The sequence below is a fragment of the Pseudovirgaria hyperparasitica genome (assembly GCF_010093815.1).
Source record: "Pseudovirgaria hyperparasitica strain CBS 121739 unplaced genomic scaffold EJ05scaffold_19, whole genome shotgun sequence".
In the NCBI taxonomy this organism is placed as follows: Eukaryota; Fungi; Ascomycota; class Dothideomycetes; order Acrospermales; family Acrospermaceae; genus Pseudovirgaria; species Pseudovirgaria hyperparasitica.
Genome location: NW_022985567.1, coordinates 475,197 through 487,898, shown reverse-complemented (window position 1 = coordinate 487,898; position 12,702 = coordinate 475,197). Strand labels below are relative to the sequence as shown.

General features: G+C 50.2%; 4 protein-coding genes across 4 annotated transcripts; all 4 read left to right on the top strand.

Moving 5' to 3' along the window:
• Positions 1-896: 896 nt before the first annotated feature.
• Positions 897-3,436, top strand: EJ05DRAFT_541723 (uncharacterized protein). The gene has a single exon (XM_033749678.1). The coding sequence runs from the start codon at positions 1,290-1,292 to the stop codon at positions 3,114-3,116; it is 1,827 nt and encodes a 608-aa protein (XP_033596175.1). The 5' UTR covers positions 897-1,289; the 3' UTR covers positions 3,117-3,436.
• Positions 3,437-3,615: 179 nt separating this feature from the next.
• Positions 3,616-5,325, top strand: EJ05DRAFT_514665 (tyrosyl-tRNA synthetase). Its single transcript, XM_033748548.1, has 3 exons — positions 3,616-3,815; positions 3,873-4,672; positions 4,726-5,325. Exons 1-3 carry the CDS (start codon positions 3,689-3,691, stop codon positions 5,047-5,049), a joined length of 1,251 nt encoding a protein of 416 aa, XP_033596174.1. The 5' UTR covers positions 3,616-3,688; the 3' UTR covers positions 5,050-5,325.
• Positions 5,326-8,285: 2,960 nt separating this feature from the next.
• On the top strand, positions 8,286-8,697 carry EJ05DRAFT_504809 (uncharacterized protein; the record flags this gene model as incomplete). Its single annotated transcript, XM_033747623.1, has 2 exons — positions 8,286-8,297; positions 8,347-8,697. 2 exons carry the CDS (start codon positions 8,286-8,288, stop codon positions 8,695-8,697), a joined length of 363 nt encoding a protein of 120 aa, XP_033596173.1.
• Positions 8,698-9,391: 694 nt separating this feature from the next.
• On the top strand, positions 9,392-12,685 carry EJ05DRAFT_489894 (uncharacterized protein; the record flags this gene model as incomplete). Its single annotated transcript, XM_033745830.1, has 4 exons — positions 9,392-9,442; positions 9,496-10,080; positions 10,130-10,900; positions 10,946-12,685. The coding sequence occupies 4 exons, from the start codon at positions 9,392-9,394 to the stop codon at positions 12,683-12,685; spliced, it is 3,147 nt and encodes a 1,048-aa protein (XP_033596172.1).
• Positions 12,686-12,702: the final 17 nt, after the last annotated feature.

Here is a 12,702-nt window from a genome sequence, read left to right as displayed (position 1 = left end):
GCCGTCCATAGATAGTAATTATGCTTAGGAAGCAACTCACCGCATGGCCGTCTCGTGGCCGGACAGTGCGACCATGCTTAAGAATTAAGAATATGGATGGCAAGGCGAATGTCAACAGTGCCTAGTGGAAAGAAGGTATCCCGAAATAGAAGTCCGGAACGGACGGGAATAGAATTTTACCACATCGACGGTCTGCAGCGTGAGCCCTGCATGCTGACCGCTGGCTGGCTGAGTGAGCCAATCCCACGCTGCAAGACCCGGCGTTTTACGTTGAAAAATCTGCTCCAGGAGCCTCGACTGAAAGGGGTTATGAGTGCGGTCATTCTCTGGCCATGTATTGATCCAAAAGGGTTGGAATTGGAGTGACAACTCTAGGTTCATCTTCGTATGGATACGGATCTATCTGCCTCGCCGCTCGCGTAGGTGCGATCTTGTCGGACTATCCAACACTCGGACTATCCATCATCTTATATGCCCCTTCTCGTCAAATCATGTCTCGTTGCTATGCACTGATCAGCGACCTTCACACCGGTCCAAGATTGTTCTACTGTTTTCTGAGAGGTCGTTCTCGTCACGATGTGTCAATGTTGATGCTCGAGGCTGCCTGAGGCCCTATATTAAATGCGATGTATGCTTCTGATTTGTTGAGAAGTTGACCGCCTCGTGACCCTGTGCACGCGAGTGCTTCCAAGGTTCCTTGGTCTATGAATGATCTACGGCTCAGGTAAGTTCCACGCCTACGGATACACGTAGTTAGATTTGTTTGAAACAGTCCGAATAGTAGACACGCGGGACTTTTAGGAAAGTCCCAGTGGGGCATTATTCAACGAGTCCGACGCTTACAACTTGTAAGTCACTGGAGCAGGTTTAGCGTTGGAGTACAAGCATCAACACAAGGAATCTCATTCATTACGTGCTCGACTCGACTCGACTCGCCTCACCTCACCTCAGCCATCCTCGACTCGCCCTCAATCTCTGCCTTCGACACGGTACCTCGTTACCAGCCTTCGTTGTGTTGCTGTATATGTTCCAGTCGTGGCCGCGAAAGCATTCTCGCAGCTCTACGGCGCTTTTCTGTGTCAGACCCCCAACGCATCATTACGCTTGGCCCGCAGCACAGTCCAGGGGGTCCCCTATCGCATCTCAGATAAGGTCCCGACATCCACGCCTTACTCAAACGGCCCGTCTAGCCATCTAAACGTCAGCATCAGTGTCAGTATATACACACGCTCACATCTTCCTCTGCAACTCCTACTGCATTCTCCTCGATTAAGTATTGTTCTACCATCATGGCATTCCGACAGCACATGGCACGGCCGCAGCCCCGCTTATCCTTCCCCGCGTCTGCACCACAACAGTCCCAGTCGGCCGCCGACCAGGGACCGATTGCGTCGCCTCTCCGCAAACATGCCCTAGAGGATTCAGAAGAATGGGTACTATTCACTCCTGTAGCAGAGAGTACCATCGCACATACACACACAACATCGACGGACCGCACTCGGACCGCCGGACTGTCACGTCTGAGCGACTTTGGCAGCTTAGATACCGCAGCACGCTCCGATCAGCAAGACGAGTACGACGATCAACACACAGAAGGCTCAGACAGGGAGGATGACGACCATGATCTCGACAGCCTGGATGACGGTCTCCATGCTTTTCACGACGAAGATGCAGGGGACGCCAGCCGAAGGTTGGGAGGCAGCGCACAAGTGCTACCTACACATGACGGCCTTGGGTCCTTTCCGGCGACTTCTTCGCTACTACAAGATCAAATCCGACAATTTGAGAGAGTGACTCCATCGAAAAGACATCAGCGGCGGCGGTCAAGCGTGCAGCGACGGCTAGATGCATTGGAAGAACAGCAGGAGTTTCATGTGGACGATGAGAAGATGCAGAGAATAGAACGATGGAGGTTGGAACAGAGCAGGGCGTTATTGGAAGAAATCGAACGGGAGACCAGGAGGATGAGGAGGTCGAGCCATATGAGTACAAGAGATGACAAGAGTCAAATGAACGGCTCCACTGAAACGGATGCTGCGAAACAAGCCACTGCAAAGTCTACACAGCAACCCTCAGAGCACACACATCAGGAAGAAGACTCGATGTCCTTCCTTCAACGGTTCACTCAAAGAGTCATTCGTGATCTCATGGGGATTGATGAGTCACTTCTATCTGTCATATTTGGAGAAGAGCTACCAGAGGAAGATATGTCTACGACCCCTACTCCTAACAACATCACACTGAGCGAGGCTCAAAGGCAGATGGACAAGGGCTCCGAGAACGATGCGATGTCTGCCGCCCCAAAGTCGTGGGAGCATCGTCTACTTGAACGAATAGCCCGTGAGCTTGGTATCTTAGTGCACCAGCTCTCGGAACACCCTGGCGCTTTCAACACATATCTCCGCACTCAAGAGAGCATACCTTATGCCGGGCTAGAACTAGGACCAGCCGTCAGCAATACCGAAGCTCAGACCGAAAGTCCCATAGTGTCTGAATCTCGACGCGCTTCCCTTCCACTGTCTTCCACCAACCAATTCAAACCCACGTTACCCGCCGCCCAACGCCAACAGACCCCGGCATATAGCGAAGCATCCCTTTGGGGGATTGAAGAAGAAGAAGGCCCGGTATCTTCAGCCATTCCCATTTCACCTACTGCTGCCGCTCACCCGTCCACGCGCCTTCATCAGGAGCGGGAGTATTGGGAGCGAGATCTTGATGCCAAGATGGTTTTTCGGTTCCTTATCAAACGCTTCTCACCCGACTCCAACATCTCTTCGGCCCGAGCTGGCTCGCCGATACTATCTCGAACCCCCACATCACAATCTAATCCTGCCCATCGAGCTGCTATCATTCGGCAACACCATCCTCTAGTCAACCGAAACAGTGAGAGTAATGGTGCAGCGAACCCGGGTATCAGGCGAAGAGATGTACTTCATAGACACCATTATCACCCCGCAGGTGTTCAGCCAATCCGGCTCAGATCAGGGAGTAGCTGTGCAAGTCAAAGCACCAAGAAGAGTAAACGCTCTCTCAGCGGAGGCAGTAGTCGAAACTACTGGGATATCGGTGGATCCGTAGGCAGTGGCCCCGGTGTCGGCGCATGGGGAGAAGTTTAGGTCACTTTTGATCTTGGAGTTTACTAGCATACCCCGTTGAGCGTTCTTTTCGATCCCAACATTTACAAGCAAGCAACCGGGAATCTCACATCATCACTGGACCATGGAGTCATGCGCATCCATTCCCGTATTTGTGTTCAAATACTCTTCCTATGCCCTCTTTCATCGCCACGACCCTGTAAGACTATAGAATCATTCTGTATCAGCTAGATATGCATGCGCGCGCTGTATCCGCTCCTGAAAACCTTATTTAGCAGAGTACGTGAGCGGTTGACGTACGATGCAGATAGTAACAATCATATTTCTCATCTTTAGTTTCAATACAGGTAGATCTGAATCGCAAAATGGTTCACTTTGCACCGTCACGTGCAATACTCTAGCCACACGTTCCACCCCGCGTGGCGCGACAGACTGCGGGGCTTGTGCTTCATTTATTTTGAGTCACAAGATTAGGATTTGTAACTTACAATTGGCTCACGCAAAGCTTCGTATTATTCACATTTTTCTCGTACAAATCTTGATCTCTTTACTTGAATTGAATTGACGCCGCAAAATAGAGGGAAAGACGTAGTATGGAGGAGCCAACAACCTATGAGGGCAGGCTGGCCCTCATAAAGGAAAACCTTCAAGAAGTCCTGAATGAAGAAATCATAGAAGATGTAATGGTCAAGCAAAACCGAGCTCTCGAGATCTACTGGGGTAACGTCTCAAACCAACACCCTCAGCTCACATCAAACGACTGATCGTTGCCCACAGGCACCGCAACAACTGGGCGCCCTCACTGTGGCTACTTCGTGCCCATCATGAAGATAGCCCAATTCCTCCAAGCCGGCTGCAAAGTCAAAATCCTTCTTGCCGATATCCATGGCTTCCTTGACAATCTCAAAGCTCCCATCGAGCTCGTGCAATTCCGCGCCGAATACTACCGTTTCGTCATCACAGAACTGCTCAAAGCCATAAACGTGCCCATCGAAAAACTCGTCTTCGTCCTCGGATCTTCCTACCAACTCACTCCAAAATACACAATGGACCTCTTCAAGTTGTCGTCTGTCGTTACTGAGCACGATGCGAAAAAGGCCGGCGCCGAGGTCGTAAAGCAGGTCGATAACGCAACTCTGAGTGGGCTGATTTATCCGCTGATGCAGGCCCTGGACGAGGAGAACCTAGGCGTTGACGCGCAGTTTGGCGGTGTAGATCAGAGAAAGATTTTTGCGCTGGCGAAAGAGGTGCTGCCGAAGATTGGATACCGGGAGCGCGCACATTTGATGAACCCGATGGTACCGGGGCTGCAGGGGGGCAAGATGAGCGCGAGTGACCCGGATAGTAAGATTGACTTGCTGGACATAGCAGACGCGGTACGGAAGAAGGTCAAAAAAGCACAGGCGGCGCCGAAGGTGGTGGAAGAGAATGGGCTGTTGAGTTTCGTCGAATATGTCCTGTTGCCGGCGAGTCGGCTAAAGCATGGGAAGCCTAGATTTGAGGTTGAGAGAAAGGATGCGGAGACGTTGGTATACGAGGATATTGTGAAGATGAAAGAGGATTACAGGAATGATGTCGTACGTATACATGCCCTTGAGTGTATGCTGGAAATTCCAATTGACGTTCCCAGCTCTCCCCACAGACTCTGAAGCCCGCACTGACGAACGCTCTCCTCGCCCTCCTGGAGCCTATTCAAGCCGCATTCCAAGCCAGCAAAGAATGGCAAGAGATCGAGAAGAAGGCCTACCCTCCGCCCCCTGTCGTCGAGAAGAAGAAGAAGGTCAAGGACAAGGGTAGCAGGCACCCTGGTGCAGGTGCGGCAAAGAACGTGCAAGCGCAGCCCGATGGCTCGGTGGAAGGCAATCCCGAGGCCAAGGACGCTGTCAATCTGGGCAAGGACTCAAGCGAAGCAATAGAGAAGCTGAAGCTAGCGGATAAAGCTGTACAACAGTAAAGAGGAAAGCTGTATAACTGTGACTATTAGCGTGGAATCCAATGAAAAAGGTATAGAAGTCTTGTACATGACGAAAGCAACGAAGCCATACGTAAAATTCGGGTATACATGTCTCTACAGTGCGCAGAATGCATCGTTTTCGATCGTAATGAGAGACGAAATGATAAGACACATAAGGGAAAGAAACAAGTGTGAGGTTATCATGCGTGATATTTACACAACTATGCGTCAACAACGCTAGTCGCTCGCACTGATTCTTAAGCTCTTGACTAAGACATGTACTTGATGTTATACTGTTGGGAGCTTTCCATATTGACTTGACACAAGAAATTCGCTTCGTAAGAACTCACTGGCAGAAGGAGTCTCAGTCCCATAATGTTCGAATCCCCCCTGACCAGTCTCCATGTTTCTTTCGCCGTTCAGTCGCTCGACACTGAAAGTGTCATGTGCTGGACTGTGTTAGCCTGGTCTTAAAACTCAAAACCCATCGTCGTGCTTTCGAGAAGGGTATGATTGGAGGTAGGTCTATGTATTGCCATGCTGAAGTCTGGGAAGTACAGTGTACGCGGCCAGTATCGTCGTTATATGTCGATTATGTTTATTGGAAGTCCTAACCCTTGACTCCCAATACAACCATTGCGGCGTGGAACGTTTCGTCTTAGAAATCTGCATAAGTAGAATAAGATGCTGTATCGCGGTCCATGAGTGCTGTCCTTCTTTGTTCTATGGAACCCTCGGATGTATATTATGCAACTGAGTATACTCTGAAGGCAGATGCAAAGTTGGTCGTGGTAAGTATAAGACCTAGTATTATCATTCACACTGTCCAGTGATCACACCTTTCACCGCTTGAACAGTGTCAAGCAGCCTCACTTCACGTCGGCCTGCCAGTTGACCGGACCTGAGCTCCGCCCACAGACCCCTGTGTCCCCCTATTGGCCCACCACTCTCACGTATGGCAACTATTCCACCCTCACCGTTGAACACCTGCCCAAATCTCGAATTATAGGAGCCAGTCAGAGGCCGAGCGCATTCCAGCCCTACAGCAACACATGGCTTTCCATGTGCCAGTCTCCACCAGACCCTTTCACGGCCCAGTCTACCCGTGTCCACGTTCACTTCCTTCCCGCTCGCCCCACTCGTGTCACCTATACCGCAGGCAGCCACTCAGAGCCCGATCGCATTCGAGACAAGGCAACTGAAAATCGTCCATCGTTGAAATTCCCTCGAATCTTGAATTATAGGAGCCACTCAGCGAGCGAGCGCATTCCAGCCCTACAGCGACACATGGAAAGCCATGTGCTGGTATCCACATGACCCCTTTCACGGCTTCATCCACCCGTATCCCGTGTCCACGTTCACTTCCTTCCCGCTGTCCCACTCATGTTCCCGCATCCACGTTCACTTCCTCCCGCTGGCCCCACTCGTGTCACCCAGAACACAGGCAGCCACTCAGCGTCCGATCGCATTCGAGACAAGGCAACTGAAAATCGTCCATCGTTGAAATTCCCTGGAATCTCAAATTATAATAGCCACTCAGCGAGCGAGCGCATTCCAGCCCTACCGTGCCCACGTGGACTCCCGCCCCTTCATTTACCTACAGTATGGTAGCAAGTCACAGTCCGATCGCATTCGAGACAGGGTAATCGATACGGCGTCCATCGTTGAAATTCCCTCGAATCTCGAATTATAGGAGCCACTCAGAGGCCGAGCGCATTCGAGCAACACGTGGGCACGGATAGAGCCGCGTTCACTTTTACCCCTTGCCTGGTCTAGGCTACACAGAGTAGGCAGCCAGTCACAGTCCGATCGCATTCGAGAGAGGGTAACTGATAAAGTGTCCATCGTCGAAATTCCCTCGAATCTCGAATTATAGGAGCCAGTCAGAGGCCGAGCGCATTCGAGCACCACGTGGGCACGGCTGGAGCCGCATCCATTTGACCCCTTACCTGGTCGAGGCTACACAGAGTAGGTAGCCAGTCACAGCACGAGCGCATACTGGGCGAGGCAATATGAACTACTTGGCTTGTTGGAATTCTGCGTTGCGTTGTGTTCTATGAGCCACTAGCAGCGCCAGCGTAATGGAGCACTGTCCGTCACACATGGATATTTCCCAACCCACGAACGTGAACGTACCTAATCATGTATTATTTGTCACTCATATGACTTGCTGTCGAGATGTGCGAGAGTGAACAGCGTGCGCAATGTCGGAGTGGCTGCATAGTGTAGCGAATGAACCCCTGATTTCCATGCGATACGAAAGAAAAACCTTGACACGAGTAAAGGGGAATCTCTTTTTTGACCACTAATACTCTTGATTTGTTATCGATTTATGAACATTTGGAAAAAGGTGCTCGTACACTTACCCCCTTGTGAACTGCGATGAATGGTTGACTACATGGTAGATGATATAGAGTGTCAAGCATACATCTCAATCATTGTTTACGTGAACCATAGGCTCATATATTTTCAGGACTCAAGTGAGCTATGGTGTTTTCCCGCAAAAGCAAGAGGCATCTTAATGAAAGTCATTGCTAAGTACAAGAAGGGCAAAATAGGAGAGGTGTGCTCCCCATTGCATACTAAGGATCTATGTTAGCTGCAACCTACTTGGGTAGAAAGTACATCAGTATACGATTACAAGTATATGATCATAAGACTTCGACGAAGAAAGGTCATGAGTAACCTTAGAGCTTGGTGTATCGGCTGACGTAGACTAAAGAAGACGGTGTAACGCGTCTCGAATACTGGCAATGAACAGATCTGTGACAAGACGCGCAATCTGTAGTATTAGAACGGTCACCGTGCGTTGATGTGAGAGAAAACATCAATCAGCGTGCATTCAATTGCCGATTACCCATAACAAAAGGCTTGACGTTGAAGGGCTCTAGCCTTTTCTTAGTCTAGCGGGGAGGCGTCCGGGGTGAGGACGCGCGCCATCCATGTTCACAGCCACATGATGCTCAGCCATCGTGCAGGTGAGCTTTGGTATTCAATTACCGAATCTTGCCGCCATTATTTCTCTTCTTACACTGCTCTATCAACTTTATTCATCTCTAACCCCCTCCTCTACTAGAATTCGTAAAACACCTTGCTCTACATAATATACGTCCCACCTTTTACGCCAAAGACGTCATACAAGAAGCATCCGAAAGGTCCTGGCCTGATCTAATATTGACTTCACACGAGCCCGATACTTGAAGAAAGCCAAAACTCCCAATTTCATTGCTTACAAGATGTCCAAATACGTATGCTTCTCAGGGACATCATCGCACACTCTAGCTAATGCCATTGCAGGACCCAAATGGCCCTCCCCCATCCTATCCTCAAGCTCCTCCCCAAGCGCATTATGACGCCGGCCCCTACCACAATAATCAATACGGTTCCCCTCCGCCACAAGGGTCTTACCAGCAAGGACCACCACAGGGTGCCAATGCAGACTTTTATGGCGCGCAAGGCCAGACATATCAGCAGCCAGGAGGATACCCGCCACAGCAACAGCCTATGTACTACCAGCAAGGGCCACCACCTCCAGGTGGTTACTATGATGACAGAGGACGCCACGGAGGCGGCGGTGCTGGAGGTGGCATCTGTGCCGGCTTGATGGCTGCACTTGCGTGTTGTTGCTGCTTGGACTGCCTGTTCTAGATATGAAGTAGTCAGTCAAGAGAAAGCCTTTACCAAAAGAGGGGATCTATGATGAACTACTGGCACTGCAAGAGTTATTTCATTTGCTCGTTGGATCCGGCGCATTGTTGGTCTTAATTATTAAGGGCTTGGTTGTTGTACGCGATTCGATCAAGCCAGCTGTAGTCTTGTACAACTAGCCACAGGGGACACCCGAAGCATGTCGTAATCATATCTATTATACTAAAGGTTCCATGGATATTGTAATACGACTCTTGAGTCAGGTTTTACTCTTTTACATTCGGATGACTTTTTTAACTCGGGTTATGTCATCAAAGCCTCTCTATTCGAAGGGCTTATTTTCTAACCACAATATGAGCCGAGCCGTGCGGCGAAATTTTGACATGACACTGATCCAGAATATTTTGTTTAACTGTCCGAGAAACGAAAATCAGAACAAAACAATAAGCATGCTGAGGCTTGTATTAAAGGCGCATACAGCATCACGGGGCTGATTGGCTGGGACTCTCAAGCTTCCAAGCCCTCGCAAGCCAAGCGCCATTCCTTCGAGATCCATCCGCTCGGGCACGTATAATCTTGGCACGGACTGAACGTCCTGTGCCTGCTCGATATTGTGCAGCACTCTTATCTTCCGGAGTATGCAAGATATCGTAGCAAAAACCCTTTGTCGCGTGTTGGAGAGTTCGTCTTCATGATGCCAGACGAGCAAGAGGCTTCGACTAGTCGCCGAGTGTCCCGCGAACCTGTTGGTGTTCGACGCGTCATACTTCATGGATGTTTTTACTAATCACGGTGCAGCTACGGCAAGCGACCTTGATACTACCGAAAACGGGCGAGCGAGTCAAACGAGCCTTCACACTCGGAGTACAAGCGGTGCAGAACGGCCATGTCGATGCTCAGGAACACATGCCACTCCTTGGTGCAGATACCGGACATGGAGAATCAGGCCCACGGAATAAGAGCTTGGTGTGGGAGAAGACGAAAGAGACGGGCGTCAAGTTGTATGATTTCATAACATCACCGTTGGGGCAGGGTATACTCAAATGCTCGTTGGCATATATTTTGGGAAGTCTTGGAACGTTCTATCCGCCAATATCGGGCTGGCTAGGGCACCAGGATGGAAAGCATATGATGGCAACAGTAACCGTCTATTTCCACCCTGCACGCTCAGCTGGGAGTATGGAAGAAGCGTTCTTCATAGCGCTGGTAGCTTTCTCATACGCCGCTGTCATATCGTTCACGAGTATGGCCGTATCGGCGTTCTTCGCAAGTCAGCATCTACTTCAGCTCGGACATGCTGTAGTCTTGATTGTATTTTGTGGCGGGGGCCTGGGTCTCGTAGGATGGACGAAGCAGGCGCTGAGTAACCCGCTTGTGAATGTCGTACGTATCATAGTCTGGTCAATACACCATACCTCGCTGACAAGTATAGGGGTGTTCCTTGACCTCTCTGGCCCTTATCACTGTCTTGACGAAAGAAGGAGCTGTACAGAATGGGACGTTCTCGTACGCGAAGATCTACCAGGTCCTCAAAATGGTCAGCCTTGGAATTCTGTCTACTGCCCTCGTTAGCTTCCTCGTCAAACCGATATCCGCAAGAAAAGAGCTACGCAAAGACTTCAAGACGGCCACGGTGTCGCTAAGTGAAATGGTAGCTCTGATCACAAAGAGTTTTTTAGACGGCGACGAAGAAGAGCTAGAACACACCTCCTTCATGTCTGCTTCCAGCAGCTACAAGACAATTTTCAAAAGGATTACTAAAGACCTCGGAGAGGCTAAATGGGAGCATTATACTCTCGGAACAGAGGAGACGTATCATATAGAAGCAAAACTAGCGAAGGCCTTGGAACAATTATCGGTCGATGTTAGCGGCTTGAGAAGCGCAGCGGCGACACAGTTCGCTCTAATGAAAGCCCAAGCTGACGGCAAATCTATAATGTCTGGTATGTCGGCCACTTACTCGGATCTTTCCCCTTCCGCTTCAAGGTCTCATGATTATTTCGCTACCCTACGTCAACGACTTGGCAGCCTGGCCTCTATCGATGAGAACCCCCGGACCAAAAGGCCAGAGCATGAAGACGGCCTGACTATGTTGAAGAGAGGACAAACAGTGGCATCTACTATGGAAAGTTCGACTGTGATTACTGCAACGACCGCTGCGGAGATCTTTCAGAACTTCCTGTCACAGCTCGGACCACCTATGGTAAGATCCATATATTATGCGACAACAACTTTTTAACGTATGTAGAAATCGCTTGCATTCACTCTCAAGGCTGTCCTCGAAGAGTTGCCATTCGGCCCGCCTCCAACATATTCCATTGTTGTCAACGAGCAATTCCGAAAGAGTCTGGTTGATGCAAACGAGCTCTTTACTACAGCACGCAAGGAAGCCCTCAGCCAAGTATACCAAAGCAAGGTCCCAAGCCACACGAAAGCCGAAATAGCAGCGGACTACGAAGAGGTTGCGGCTAGCTGTGGGTACTTCAGTTCTTCCCTGCAAGATTTTGCGGAAGATCTGCTTGAGTATATTGACATACTAGAAGAATATAAGCATGTGGCAGAGTCACCGTCCGTGCGAAGGTCCTGGAAATGGCTGATGTTCTGGCGGAAACGAAATCAGAAGCAGGTCGCTGATGAGGCCGAGCTCTTCAACACTCCCACACCACCAAACCCACCAAAGGATTTACTCAAAGTAACGCACAGAACGCTGAAGGGCGCAAGTAGAAACGTCACATGGAACTATACCGACGAGTTGCAATCTGAGAAGAAACGAAGGCCGATTACTTACCGCTTGTGGGTCGCTTTAAGATTCTTTCGAAGAGATGATATAAAGTTTGCACTCAAGGTTGGTGTGGGTGCAATTCTCTACGCCATGTGGTCTTTTATTCCCTCCACCCGTCCCGTTTATGCCTCCTTTCGCGGTGAATGGGGCTTGTTGTCATACATGTTGGTCTGCTCCATGACTGTGGGAGCTTCGAACACGACCGGATTCCACCGATTCGGTGGAACTTGTCTGGGTGCATTACTCGCTGTTCTGGCTTGGATCATCGCTGATGAGAATCCGTTCGTCCTTGCGTTCTTCGGCTGGGTGGTGTCTCTTGGATGCTTCTACATTATCGTTGGCCAAGGAAAGGGTCCCTTGGGTCGCTTCATACTGCTAACCTACAACCTCTCAGCACTGTATGCATACTCTCTGTCCGTCAAAGATGACGACAATGATGACGATGAAGGAGGTATAAGCCCTGAAATATGGGAGATTGTCTTCCATCGTGTCGTTGCCGTGCTCACGGGGTGCCTCTGGGGGATGGTGATTACTCGCCTCATCTGGCCAATCTCAGCTCGTCGCAAGCTGAAAGACGGGCTTGCAATCCTTTGGCTTCGTATGGGTCTCATTTGGAAACGCGATCCCTTAGCCGTGCTCCTCCGCGGACCCTCGCGCTATTCCTACATGGACATCGGCGAGTCACTCTCTCTTCAACGATTCTTGAACCACTTGGACGGTCTACGCGCATCTGCGGCTTCCGAATTCGAGCTTCGGGGACCATTTCCGAATAGGGTCTGCCATCAACTCTTGGAGTCTACTGGCCGGATGTTAGACGCCTTTCACGCCATGAACGTCATCATCCGTAAAGAGCTCAAAGCAACCCCTGGCGAACAGGAGATACTGCAGTATACACGGTATGAGAGGATACAGCTTTCTTCTCGCATCAGCCATCTCTTCTCCGTCCTTGCCTCCAGTCTCAAGCTTGAGTATCCTCTGAATGACACCATGCCGAATATCGAGCATACACGAGACCGATTGCTCGCGAAGGTGTTTGATTTCAGGAAGAATGCCGAAGGGCGGGATCTGCCAACGGACGAGGACTATGAGCTGTTGTATGCCTACGCGTTGGTCACTGGACAGCTGGCGCATGAGATTGGTGAGGTTGCGGCGCTAATCGAGACGCTGTATGGTGTGCTGGACGAGGAGACATTCAAGCTGGAGTGATACACATCATAGTTATT

Excerpts from the sequence above, each read along its gene's own strand:
- EJ05DRAFT_541723 (XM_033749678.1), top strand. The coding sequence starts at position 1,290 with ATGGCATTCCGACAGCACATGGCACGGCCGCAGCCCCGCTTATCCTTC.
- EJ05DRAFT_514665 (XM_033748548.1), top strand. The coding sequence starts at position 3,689 with ATGGAGGAGCCAACAACCTATGAGGGCAGGCTGGCCCTCATAAAGGAA. Across the intron at positions 3,816-3,872 it reads AGCTCTCGAGATCTACTGGG|GCACCGCAACAACTGGGCGC; the intron begins GTAACGTCTCAA and ends CGTTGCCCACAG. Across the intron at positions 4,673-4,725 it reads AGGATTACAGGAATGATGTC|CTCTCCCCACAGACTCTGAA; the intron begins GTACGTATACAT and ends TGACGTTCCCAG.